We start from the raw sequence: 14266 nt of genomic DNA, 5'->3' as shown, positions 1-14266 counted from the left end.
TCTGGATGTGATGGACTGATATTCTAGCCTACTGAATAGCAGCACTGTCATGATTTGATCGTAAGCCCAGGGGTAAGGTCATCACAGTCTCGAGTGTAGTCTTGAAGCTATAATGTAGGCCTATTTCATTCCATGTAAGTTATTGTTTTTATGGTTATCCCCTTTTATAATCCAACAAATGGGTTATAAAGCTCTTGTGAAGATTCTTACTCTGTCATTTGTTATCATTTGGTTTTCTTAAAGAAATCTGTTTTAATTGTATTTTAAGTGATAACACAAGAAATCGTAATGGATAAATTGCTGATTATGTTAGCAAATGAGCATACAATTCAACATATATGAAACAGCCTATTTTTTCTATGTGGCTTATTCGTCATTTATTTTTCAAGGGGATTATTTGAGAACCCCCCTCATTATAATAAATGCAACACACTTTGTCAGTCTGGTCAAGAAGTGAGAAATATTCTGGGAACCACAAGCTGTAAGCCATGTGGTATTTCCGGCACAGCGACATGACCTACTTCAAACTGGAGAGCAGTGGGTCTGGATGGAAAATATAACTCTGGGTAGTGATAAGAATTTTGTTAAACATGAGACAGCAACAAAATGACGTTTGCATGGTTGTCCACTGGGTGGTGATAGTGCACACTCTGCCATTGGTAATGATGTTAAAAAGTAGCATTATAATAAAGGAAATGCCCATATCTGAACATGTTACAGGTAATGGTATCAGAGCATGTTTAGTGCTTTAAAGTGGATGGTCTTGTTTTCATTTCCCCCCTATATTTCCATATGACAACCCAATGTGTCCACATCCTGGCACTTCATTTTATTAATGAGTGAATAAGAGGGGTGGAATGAATCATGCAAACTGGGCATTTCTTTAAAGCAACTGCTTGGGGAAATTAACTGCTTTGTGTTGACAAAATCTGTTTAAACTTTTTTATGTTAACTTCAGTACTATGACTGAGTAACACCGAGTCTGACTTACTGGGAATTTATGGGTTTCTGATTATATCAGCAAGTTAAGATTATTCTGCCCAAATTCAGAGCCTTGAAAATAATTATAGCCTATAGTTACAGTTGCTGCAAATAAGAGTGACACGAAAGAGGATCAAATATAGGCTATGTAAATGGTGTATTATAGCATCAATGTGACTGTATGTCCATGTCAAATAAACAAATAAATACATTTTAAAGTTGAAGGTTAAATTTAAAGAAACCATGCCTAAAAAAGGGTAAATATGAGTATGATAACTTAGGTCACAGTAAAAGAATAGTAATAGTAGTATTAACAGTAGGCTATTGATAGTTCAGAAAAAGACCCATGGCTTTGTTAAAAGCTCCAGGTGATGACATCATCGATTCTAACTATAGTGCAACTTGATCTTATATTAAACGTAACCATACAAGATCATAAGGATAAGGGGAATTGCTCATGATAATGTTGTGAAATTAATATTGCACATGATGAAGTCCAACATGGAAAAGTAGATACAAATGTCAAAACAAAGAATATCCTTAATGTAAAAAGTTATATTGCACATGCAATGAAATGAATTATCGGACATAAAATGAAAGTAATAGTTGCCCATGATAATGAACATGTTATGGTTATAGTCCACTATTGAAAAATAGAAGGGAAGGCTTCTCAAAGTGATATGTTGTTATATTGTTATTTATTTGTAATACAGTAAATTTTATTAAAAGAAGAACAAAACATAGATAAAATGAAACACAGTGCTGTAAGTTTTGTGTCAATTTTTCTACATTTCTTGTGCTGTTTGTGAAAATAAAAAATACAATTGCCCGCAGTCTGCTGGCACTAACACCAGTCCAATCCCTCTCACTGTAATCCTGATAGACGGTAAGCTAAACCAATCAGAAACCGTTGTCTCCAGAGCGTGAACCAATTAGATTTCGCATAGGCTTAATTGGGCGAGGACATTGCGGAAGCGACAGGCTGGCTCAGCAGCCATTGATGCTCTTAATTTCAAGAGGAAAAAATCGACAATAATTCTTTCATATCTACGCTTTTCTGCGGACTGAAGTCATGGTTTCTCACTCTCTCGCCCTTCCCATGATCTGCTTCACCACGCTGTGGGGGCTGGTGGGGGTCGTGGCTCCGTTTTTAGTGCCTAAAGGACCCAACCGGGGGTAGGTGGTCTATCTGCAGTTAATTGGTTGTATATTACGGCGATACTACAACGATTCTTTAAAATTCCTAACCTCATATTCTGATGGAGTTTCTTCTTCATAATCAATGTTTACCTCGCGTCGAGATTTATTGTGTCGTAATAAATGCACAGGAGCACCTGCTCATGTGATGGAGGCCCTGCGCGTCATCTTCCCTCCATCCATCCATCCCTCCCTCCCATCCATTCTTCCGACTGTAAGGTTAAAGGGTCGAATCAAAACGAATACGCTTTTCAAGGTCATTTAGGCAAACCATTTGGAGATAGTGATGTGGTTTGAGGGTTTGAAAAGATGAATCCGGATCGTGACTCTTGGGAATAGCGCAGGCTGTATCCTGAGTGATGCTGAAGCCTTGCACCGCTTGAAATCTGTGTAATCAAAATAAACATCAAAAAAGTTCACTATCATTCAATCATATTGTCTGGTTATATTATAAACTGTTTATATGTAGTCCAGACTTAAACACGTTAAGATAAAGGGAGCCTAATTTAGTGCATCCAAATGACAAATGTTTAGTGAGACAAAATCTTGTTTCAAAAGCTATGTGTTAAATTAACTAAAGCTGTGGCAAACAATCAAAACTAGAAATTATTAAGTTAATATTGACTAATATTCAAGCAAAATGTCAAAAAAATGCCTGGGTCCAAACAAAGACTCTGGGTTCTGGAGTGATAGTTGGACAGAAAAGAAATCTGAGGGCGTAACTTTGGGCTCTGGGAAATTGTGATGATGCTCTGATGGGAGGCTTTTCACTTGGTTTTTAGGAGAGAATCATGAAAATGTATCAACTAAACTTAAAATGTAATCAGTTGATTGTAAAAAAGCAAGCAACAAAAACAAGCAGAAATGTAATTGAAAATGAAAATAATGGGGTTGCAGTCTCAAAGTAAATACTGAAGTACTCAATCTGAAACTGTTGAGAAATGATTAACCTTAATTAAGAAAAAAACCCACTGCCTCAGACAGTCAATTTGAACATCTGAACAGAGGTGTGTAGATATAACTCTGTCTTTGTTTTCAGGGTGATCGTCACCAGCCTCATCCTCACTGCGGTCTGCTGCTACTTGTTGTAAGTACAAACTCTCCTTTTCTTCTTCTGTGTCTTCAATGTGAAGCTGCTGTCATTTTATGTGTTGATGTGGTTTTTTTTTCCCCCTCTAACCTTTATGAGTCATCCCCAGTAGTGATGGTTAAAAGTGTTTAGATCATTTACTGAAATTACTCAACTTCTGCTTTTAAAACTTAGCAGAAATTATGTGTATTATTAAAACAACCTAAACATGGAAAGAAATAGTAATTGTGAAGTAAATTGGTCACTGGCAACAGAGTTACTCTAGTCATCATCATATATGTAAATTTCCCCGTTGTGGGATAAATAAAGGATTATCTTATATCACGGAAGACCTGCAAGTATTCAAACAGGACATACCAACCAGTAAGTGGCTCTAACAAGACACAAAAACAGATACATAATGTTGTTCAGAGGCTTTACAAGGCCAAGGCCAGGCTAACAGCCAAGAAAAAAAAACCCCACCAGATTTACGAAAACAACCAGCAACAGAGTACTGTTCAATAAGTTTGTGTTTTAGTTGCAGATTTCACCACTCGACGTCACTGTTATTTTAAACTAGCTGTAGATTAAGGTTGTCGTTGTTGTTATTGCTTTATTATGATGCTTTGTCATATATGAAAAACCTGTTTGGTTGCTGTTTGTTCATTATAGGCAGACAACAGAAGTTATTTACAGCTCTTAGTCGGTTTCGGAGCAAAGGCTGGAGACTAAAAAAACATGAGTGGCATCGCTGTAATGAACACTACATTTACAAAAAAAAATGCTACTCACTGATTGGCTGCAAGAAATAAAAATGTAATATCTGCCACAATATACAATGTAACCTCATAACAGTAACTTTCAACAAAATCCAAAGTAACAACTCTGTTTAACTATTTCTATATAAACCATATACAATTTCAGAAGCCTAGTGATTTACATTTAGACCAGAAAACTGTCCCATAACTAAAGAGAAAATGAAAGACATCATTAGAAATCTAAAGAATAATAAAAGTCTGGGTACAGACGGAGTCACTAATTCATTTTTACAAAATATTTATTGACATCATTGGCCCAATGGTTGAGAGAGCTGACTCTTTTGCCTTTAATAAAGGGGCCATAGTTTTAGTGATATAAACCTGCCTCGCCTTGATACCCAAAGAACATAAAGATCATGAGGTAAACTATAGATAATTAAAGTCCTGCTGATCTTAAAAGAAGGACTGTGCTACGCCTCACTTTCTTAAGCAGTTTAGAGAGTATCAAGATGACCGTGCTACCCAGGCTGCTATTTCTTTGTCAACTTCTATCTTATTCCACCAAAAAATATGTTTGTGGCTGTTCTTTCAAGGGTTTGTTTTTTGCAGGGGAGGCGCCCAGATGTTAGATAGAAAGTTGGATCGTTATCAAAACAACTAGGAGGTTGGGAACTCCCTGTCAATTAACCCTAGAACACTAACTAACAGCTTTGTAACACCATCACTAACGTCAGGTATATTTTTACCCGATATAATAAACCCAATAAAACATACTTCCCATCAAAACATATTAAATCCCAACAATACATGGCAAATTGAAGTACTCTTCTGATACAAAGGTATCATGGGGGACCCTATAAAAAGGCTCTAAAATTTGTGAAAAATTGGGGAATCATTACTGAAAAATTCCTAAAATAAATAAATAAATAATGGAGCTGGGATCTGGTTTTTCGGTCTACTTCTTCCTGGGACATGTGTTCACTAACAGACATGTATTACTAATGTCAGGTGAAATTCACCCGATCAGCCTGTTGAAAAAAAACAGGGATTGGAGCAGGGAAACACACCTACCTTCAATGACATCAAGGGGCAGCCTGAAGCTACCCAAGGACCCACGCAACTCAGACAGCAGCAACACAATGAAATTCACATGAGCACAATCGAGTTAGTGTTCTAGGGGTCAGGGCCTTCCCCATCTGGATTTTAGACAGGTTGGAAACAAGGTGGCTTGATAATGAGAAGACCACCATCAAAATGCCCCCGGCTAACATTCCATTTGTTTGGAGAAATCGAAGACCTTAGTCTATCCATCAGCTTATGGAAGGCCAGACATTTGAAACATTTCAATAGTTATGTAAGGATTTTAACGTTGTCTTTTAGAAATCTCCAGATTAGAAGTTTTTGTCTTACAGACCCAAACTGAATCAGCCTGTGGAAAGATGGCTCCCTTATGGAACAATACTTGATGAAAATTCAAGAAACAGAGGCCAATATCCAATATATAGAGAATATTAGCTGGTATGAAACTGGAAAACACCCTGAGTTAAATCAACTGGAAGAGGAGCCAAAATAGGAAATCCGTGAGGATGTCTGGGTAAATACTGTATGTCCTCAGAAAATCACAAAGTCACTAATGCAAACCTGTAGAGAAAAGAATTGGTACAACATTGTGAAAAAAATAATAATAACAGAGAATGTCAATTCATAACTTTTCTAAACACTAAGTTGCAGCTAAAACCCACTAGAGCCACTAGAGGGAGCCACATCACTGAGTATATCTTCAAAATAAAACGAACTAGAGTAAATAATACAGTACAGAACTTTCAAATTAAGACAGCATTTTTTTTTTTTTTTTTTGCATTCATCATCAATCAAATAAAATGAAATATAAATGACTCGTTTTTGCAGGTTATGAAACAGACTGAAATTAATAAATAATGCTGGCTATTTAAGAACTACAAAAGCAAACCAGACTATCTGAACAAAGATTGATTATTTCTATATAGTCATTTAGAATGCCTAGTGCATGGTAGTTGTCAGATTAGGTCAATAACAACATGCTGCAGAAACAGCCTCAGGGGGTGGGCACCAAAATTGACACAAAATCTCCTAAAATGAGCTTTCAGGAAAAAAAACAACAACACATTTTTATGTTGTAATGTTTTGTGATGTAACTTTGAGATTTAACAGCCTTTGTCTATGTTAAAATCAATCTTTACCTGACACCAGTTACTGAACAGTATCATCTCAAAAGATAGAGTGTTACGTACAAACAGTTCAAAAAATGTATTAATCCTTTAAAATGTTATGTTTTCTAGAAATCTTAGAATACACGTCAAATGTTGGTTCTACAAAAGAAATGTCATTAAACTGTAAAGATTTAATTTCAAGATTTAATCTAGAAAAATGTAACCTGAATAGCATTTGTATCTGTAAAGTCAAACCATTTATGTGTATGGAGAACTGGGCAGCATGTTCCTTTGACGGCTTCTTGGAGGGAAATTAAGTCAACAGGTTTGACTAAATTACCCCGATTTCCAGTTTGCTTCCACAATGTGGGGCCCTCACAGCAAGCGTAACTGTTTTTATTAACTCTGTCTTTCCCAAGAGTGTGATGCAACAGATGCCCATACAGTTCCTCTAGATTCTGCCTTAAGTTAATTAAACTTAAAGTGAATGTACCGAAACGAAATCTAAACATCTCTATAACACTGTAGGTAGGTGGGTGTGCATCACTTAGACTTCAAAGTCTGGCACACTTCCTGGAAGCTTAACTGCAACCTAATGTAGTCACCACTATTTTTTATGTAGCTTTAGCATTTAGCCAGTTAATAAATGAGCACAAAACACCTTCAATTAGACATTCAGCCATTATCATCAAACCATTATTAACCATCAGTATTATACTCACACTTACACCACACTAAGGGAGCCTTTAATGTTTTACGAAGTGGCATAGTAACATCAGGCTAGCATTACAGTTGCTGCAAGTTACAAGCTTGAATCAAATTTATAAATAATTAGAAGTACTTAACATGAAAAAATATTTGAGAAATGGGTAAACAATACCACTTACTGTTCATGACTGTTGCATCATCCTCTCAGATGAAATCCATCCATACAAATGTACCACAGGTTTGGGCAGCAGGCCTCAACATTTTCCACCGAATGAAACGCTTTAAAAGAGGAAACTTTATCATAATATCTTCAAAGATGTTCAGAAAGTTTTGTTTCTCTCATAATTAAGACAACTTAGTGATGGTGTTTAATGTTTGCAGTACAGAAAAGCATTTATCATCCAATACCACTGAAAAACTCAACAGTTAAAGTCTGCCATTAAAGCACATGGCAGAGATCTAAGGGTTCTTTATAGATTCACCTTAGCTGGGCCCAGCAATAGGCGGCCATCAAAGTGCCTGAGTTAAAGTCCAGTAAATGCAGAAGAAGATTAAATTGTGAAAGTTTAAGAAGCAATCTTCCTTCCACCATTAATACTATAAAATGATTTCTTTGAGTCCATTCAGTGCATCTGCGTGATATCTAAATTCACAGCAGTGATTGCCAGATCATCAAGAAAACATTCCTGCATCCAGGTCCGCCTGCAGGTTGAATCATTGGTATCTTTGCAAGGCAACAGATCAATTTGGTTTAACAGAAAGATAAAGTGTGGTTCTAGGTCATTAACACCCCTGTATATATTTGATAAACTGATGAACTTGTAAACTTTTGGAGTGGTTGAAAGCCATTCCCTGTAATGTGCTATTTCCTGTTTTTGCTTCACACTTTTGATGGTTATTATTAATAAAATGTATTGATGCCACTGTAGAAACATCAGACATGTTGATCATGTATTTTTTTCTCTGTCTTTGTTACACAGCTGGTTGATAGCCATTCTGGCCCAAACCAACCCTTTGTTTGGCCCTCAGCTGAAGAATGAAACTATATGGTATCTGCGCTACTTCTGGGAGTAAACAAGGTGAGTTAAAGGCTGCAAGGTATAAATAAGTATACTGACATTTCAATGCTGTTATTGCTGGTTTGTCTTGATCCACCTAACACAACTACAGATAGCCACCAATAAACACAAAAAGAACAGTATACTTTACCTTCAAACACTAGAAATGTTCATGGTGGTGTTACTGATTGAAAAAAAGCTGATGACCAATTGAATGTTTTTAAAAATGACTGAATGTGAGTGTAAAACAGGGTCGGGAATCACAGGAGAACTTGCAAAATGATAAGATACGATACAGTAAGATATGATATTTACATTAAGGCAGTGTGCATAGGTGGATGTCAAATGAGGAGGATAACAATATTTAAAAGATAACATAAGTGACCATAAAATGTTTAAATACTCTAATTTACATTCACAGTGCAGGTGTGAGTCAAGGTTATTTCACCGTGATTGTTCTGAGAGTCATTGACTGTTCAGCGTTCATCAGAGTGACAGCCTGCCTGGGGGAAGAAACTGTTTTTATGTCGGGTTGTTTTTGTGTACAGTCATTTGTAACACCTTTGAAAAGTTTGTGTCTGGGGTGTGAGGAGTCTGCAGTTATGTTACCTAATCATTTCCTCACCCTGGACTGGTACAAGTCCTGGATGGAGGGCAGGTGGGCACAAATAACTTTTCTTTCATTCCTGATGGTCCGTTGCAGTCTATGTCTGTCATGTGTGGTGGCAGATCCAAACCAGAAAGCGATGGAGGTGAAGAGGAAAGACTAGACTATTGCAGTGTAGAATATGATAAGCAGCTCCTGAGGCAGGTTGAACTTTTCCTGAGTTCTTCCTGAGAATAAATCTGAAAACGAACCAGACAAAAGGTTAAGTATATGGAGAGAAGATGATGACAATGCTGAGACCTGTGTGCAGAGAAGGCCAGGCAACTGTATGTTTGTATATTGGAATATTTTACTGTATTACAACAAACACTGGATATTGCTTTTTCTTTGAATGGCTCTAACAAATCTGAAAAATGTATGCTAATTGCAGATTTTATGCTAATGTATTCATACTTAAGATGAACCTAATTTGCCTGCATTTCAAACATACTAGTCAGTTAAATGCAATGTAATTTAATCAAACTAATCCTACTCTTTGAATCAAGATCAATTAAACTACATACATTGTGCTAAATCAGTTCGGTTACTGATCTGCGCAGGCCCTTTGGCATATTTCACTGTGTGTGTGAATTAAAAGAGAAATGTCTCACTACATCAATGCTAATGGCTGTTTCATTGCAATCAGCTGTTATTTCTGTATCAATTCAAACCAACAAGAATGATCAAAAGGAGACTTAAACGACGATACTCGTGTATATTTCTTTTTTTCTGCTGTTTTTTTTTTTGGGCCAACATTTTCTTATCCCTCATGCTGTGTAATGTATTTACATGTTTTGCAAATTATAAAACCACTCCATTTGTTTCTAGGAACACAGTGGAAAACATCCCCACACTGTACAGCCTATAATGAAAGAAGGGGCATGTCTGTCAATTCTGTAGGAAAAATAAACTAAACTGAATTCAACAAAAAACATACAAAACCCTGAAACAATTTCTCAACAGCATGTTTGCTCTGAACCATTATAACCATTATAACATCTTTACACTGGCTGCCTGTTAGTTTTCGTGTTGATTTTAAAATTCTTTTATTAGTTTATAAAACATTACATGGCCTTGCACCAGACTACCTATCAGATATGATTTTAGTTTATGAACCAGTACGGCCCCTCAGATCCTCCAGTTCCTCTCTCTTAGTTGTTCCACAGAGCAGGACAAAAACCTTTGGTGATGCTGCTTTTAGCTGTTACGCTCCGAGACTGTGGAACGACCTTCCTGAGGGTCTGAGAGGAGCCCAGAATATTGAGATTTTTAAACTCAGTCTTAAAACTCATTTATTCAGTCTGAATAGACCATGCTCTACTTTGATAACCAAGAAAGAAGAAGAAACTAATATTTTCCGTTTCCATTTTCTACCTCAAGATAAATCGACTTGTCCTGATGTATGTTTTTTCTTTCTTTTCTAGGACTTGGCTGGACATTATTTCAACATTACTCCTGACGAAAAGCGTTCTCACCGAACACAATCTGCTGAAGAGAAGAGATAACAAGTGAATTGTCACAGTCAGTTTTCTTTGCAACATTTGGCAATATTTAAAATGATGTACAGTACCTGAATATTGAGATGTAGAGTTTATTAAGAGACATGTGTTGATTTTAAAATAAGGAGGATACATTTACACCAATCCAATGCAAGTAGTTTGAAGATGTGATTTAGTTAATGACCGGATTTGTGAAGGATTCAAAGATGAGGAAAGCTTTTGTTGTTTCATTATGTGGGTTACTGATAGGAATGATTTCCAGTGAAACCTTCACACCATCTGTTGGGAGTAGAATATTGATCTTCATTTTCTGAAATGTGCAATCCTTTTGTTATTTAGTTGATTATGTGTTTGTTTACATTTTTGTTTTTTTTGTTGCTGCCATCAGGGAAGATGAATTTTTAAGTATTTGTATTTATTTGGCCCATGGGCACTGATGTAAGTGCGTTGTAATAACCTCAGTGTCCACATGGTCTTGTTATATAACTGTTGTTAGTTGTGATGTAATGGTGTGTGTGTGTTGAGTGTGAGTGTGTGTTGTGTGTGTGTGTGTGTGTGTGTGTGTGTGTGTGTGTGTGTGTGTGTGTGTGTGTGAGTGTGTGTGAAGAGTTCATTACAGTGAGTGTTTGGATCGTGGCCATGAGAATCTCCCAGAACTGTAAAAAAGTGAAGAGTGATTCCTTCCACTTTAGCCCACTTCAGCATGAAAATCCCCTCCCACATTCCCCTTATGCTCTACACCGCGGAGGTCCTCGTTACCATGGTGATCTCATCATTCAATTCAATCCTGTTCTGCTCGACCCCTTTTGATGAAATCCTACCCATTCTCGCCTGCCTGTGTACAGATGTACTGTAGCTTGTACTGAAGGAGCATGTTTACTCGACTGAAGCTGCTGAATGCTAGTGGACCTCACAGATTTGCTGATATCTATAATCTCTACTTTATAATCAGACTTTAAAACAGCCGTCACACATATCCACTCCATCTAAACTACAGCCAATAATTTCTTCAAGAGCGAGGGGGCCCTTTAAGACAGAAGGATCTTTTCAATAGCAGAGTAAATTGCTGCTTTTGATTGGGTTCATACTTTCTTAGAATTAAAAGGTTCTCAATTCAACCATTTACAGTTCTGTTACAATTTAAGACTGTTTCGGTTCCTGATAGAACCTTTTTGTGAAGGTTACTTGGGGTACTTTCAAAGAGTTCTATTCATGAAATGGTTTCCTAGATCAATCTGTAAGAGGTTCAAGACACGGCTTCTTGTGAAAAACTTGACAAAGAACTGATCAACAGAAAAAGGATTTCCCTCAAGAATCCTCTCCAAATATCTATCCAGAACCTCTCAACCTCGCAGGGTTTTTAAACAAGAGTTCCACCCAGAACCCTTGCAAGAGTTCCTATACAGAGATACTTCTATGGTGAATTGGTAGTACCTAGAACTTGAGGGGATGTCATCAGAAACAACTGTTCTTCTAGGTTTGCAAGGAAGATTTCACGCTAGAAGCCCTCCTGTGATGTAATGGTTCCACCAATGATCCTCTTTGAGGGGTTCTTTAGAGATTCCTCTACTGGTGTAGTGTTTCAACCTATAGACCGTATCTCGATGTTCTATAAGGAGTTCAGCCCAAACTCCCCTAGGAGGGCTTCTAGGAGAACTGTGTTTGATGTGTTCTGTTACCACCTTTAGGGGTGCCAGCAAGACCCCCTTCGAATGGGGTCTACAGAGAAACCTTTGATATTCAAAGGCTAACATCTTGAACCCACTAACAGGCTGAATTTAAAATACCATGGCTGGAGTTGAATATCTAAAGGAAACTGTTTATCAGATCAGAGTGCAGTCTCGAACTGGGTTATAGCTTGTTTTTGTCATGGCCTGCATTATAACTTCTTTCGTTCTGAGTTGCAGGAAATACTCAAAATGTTGGCTTCTAATCCCAAAATGTTGTCGAGCCTGTTTATTCTAATTGATAGCATTTAAGGTGTAGAGCATGAGCTCACTTCACTATTCTATCTGTACTGTTCTGTGTCTTAACAGAGGGCCCATGTTAATCTGTACACATGCATGTGAGTATTCACCAAGTTGTTGTGGGTTTATTCTGTTGCCAACTGGAAAAGTCAGGCAGCCAGAGGACATTTCAGTTTGCTCCAGAGTACATATTAAGTCAGTAAGACTTACATATATCTTGCCACGTTGTTATATTTTGCATTCTCTTTGAATAAGATTCTGGTGTACAACTCACCTACCTTCCCCTTACGCTTTACGTTTCAGCTGCTAGCCACTACTACAACTTCCTCTCCTCCTCCTTTCTACTCCCCATTTCCAACCCTAAAAAACCTGTCCCTCTCTCCTTCCCTTCCTCCTTCCTTCCTGAACACTCTACCTCCCAGCCCCTTTTTCTTAAAACCACTTTGCTTCAGCCAAAAAGAATCAAAATCAATATACAGCTACTTTTTAGAAAGACCAAATTACGTTGTATCTTTTCCTCCAGCCCTCTTCTGTAGTTGTTGTGGTGGCATGCATCTAAAAAGTGGATATACTGTACAGTCAGTTACACTAGTGTTATCACACCTGATCACACCCAATAAAGTTAAAGGCCCAGTACACCCACACAGGTGTTTGAATTACTCTGGCTGTTAAGACCAGGTCTAGTTGAAAATGTAATGATTTCAAAGCACCAACAAGTATAATAACAGGTCACCAAGTCCTCCTAACCACCAACTATAAAAAGCTACGCTAAAGTCAGAGGTAGCTTGGCTAATAGCCTCTCCTGCCATCCTGTGTCCACCAAAGAGCTTCAGAGAAACCCTGTTTTTTACACTAACCACTTGCTCCTTCTTTTCTTTACAGGTTTAATAACCTTAACTTTGAGTGTCTGAAGGAAAACCCCTAATTACAAATGTAGGTTACTAATTTAAATGAAATTAATTATTCTTTGCTTCAATGAACCTGAAGCTGCTACTGGAAGCATCTTATAAGCCAGGTATTCCGTTTCACCAGAGCTTCAAATCAAGTCACAAGGACTCAGGAGTTGATCAGTTTCGGACTCCTGTCAATCTGCTAAATTAGAGTTGTTGGTGTTGCAGAATTGAAAAATGACTGAGACTTGGTCCCCTAACTTAAGGTTAAATATGTGTCAATGTTTTATAGTTGTACATATTGAGAACTTGTGTAGAAGTAACTGAATTTTGGCATGGGTCCAAACTGCGATTTGCTGTCACTTCATTTTATTCCATCAGGCTTTCCAACCATTAACTGCTGGTTATCACTATGTACCAATAAACCTGTGTTGGTTTGTTTTCTATAGACCGTTTGGATGACAGTCCCAATCTCTCATACTAAAACTGTCTTCAGTTTGCTTGCATTTAAGTGTCAGTGAATCATCGGACAACAAATGGCATTGTTCTCACCCGGCCGAACAAATGGAACTCTACACTTTATACATGCTGGGTGCGAACTGGACATAGAAATCTGTTCATCTCTTCTGACAAGTGGCTGCTGTTAAATTAAATATTCCTGGCAACTCAGATGAAGAAAAAAATAAATTGTGTGTATGTACGTGTGTCTGTGTGGAGTCACTATGGTTACAAAAATCTACTCAGCAGTTCTGATCATTGGTGGAGATGAGATCCTGTACCCGACCTTGTATTCATGTGAAGTAAATGTTTTTATGTCAATAGCGATTTCTGTGAACCAACAAATAAAAAGAAATGTCTCATACAAGCCTGGGGCTCCGCAAGCATTATTAGATTTTTCCGCATGGTTCATTTGTGAATGAAACACACACACATACAAGGACGCACACGTCACACTGCAAAAACTCAGGTTTCAAATGAGATTCAAAGTCATTTGAGTAGAGGATGAACAGTTAATTATCTGCAAGCATCAACACTCAACAAATCTGAACTTAACCCTGGACCCTCAAGCAGACTAAACTTTATGTCACAAGGATACACTAACAAGGACATACAAACACACACACCATTTCATTCTATACGTGGGCTTTTAGGAGTCTTGTCACTGTGCAAAGAGAAAAAATATGTTTGCCGGCCTTCCTGTTGCACGTTGTTGAATTTCCTGTGAGAGATTAAAGACTGGCAATTTGTTCAAAGCACTTTGGCAATGCAGTGTAAGGCCTCTTACATAATGATGTTGAAAACGT

At 37.5% G+C, this 14266-nt stretch overlaps 1 protein-coding gene across 1 annotated transcript; it reads left to right on the top strand.

Annotated features, from left to right (window-relative positions):
* The first annotated feature begins 1941 nt into the window (after positions 1 to 1941).
* atpv0e2 (ATPase H+ transporting V0 subunit e2) lies at positions 1942 to 13827 on the top strand. The gene is made up of 4 exons (XM_020652940.2): positions 1942 to 2157; positions 3218 to 3265; positions 7883 to 7981; positions 10031 to 13827. Exons 1-3 carry the CDS (start codon positions 2054 to 2056, stop codon positions 7974 to 7976), a joined length of 246 nt encoding a protein of 81 aa, XP_020508596.1. The 5' UTR covers positions 1942 to 2053; the 3' UTR covers positions 7977 to 7981; positions 10031 to 13827.
* The last annotated feature ends 439 nt before the right edge of the window (positions 13828 to 14266 follow it).

The sequence above is a fragment of the Labrus bergylta genome, chromosome 1 (genome assembly GCF_963930695.1).
Source record: "Labrus bergylta chromosome 1, fLabBer1.1, whole genome shotgun sequence".
Classification (NCBI taxonomy): Eukaryota; Metazoa; Chordata; class Actinopteri; order Labriformes; family Labridae; genus Labrus; species Labrus bergylta.
Note: the sequence above shows the minus strand (reverse complement) of the source record. Positions and strands in the feature narration are given on the sequence as shown.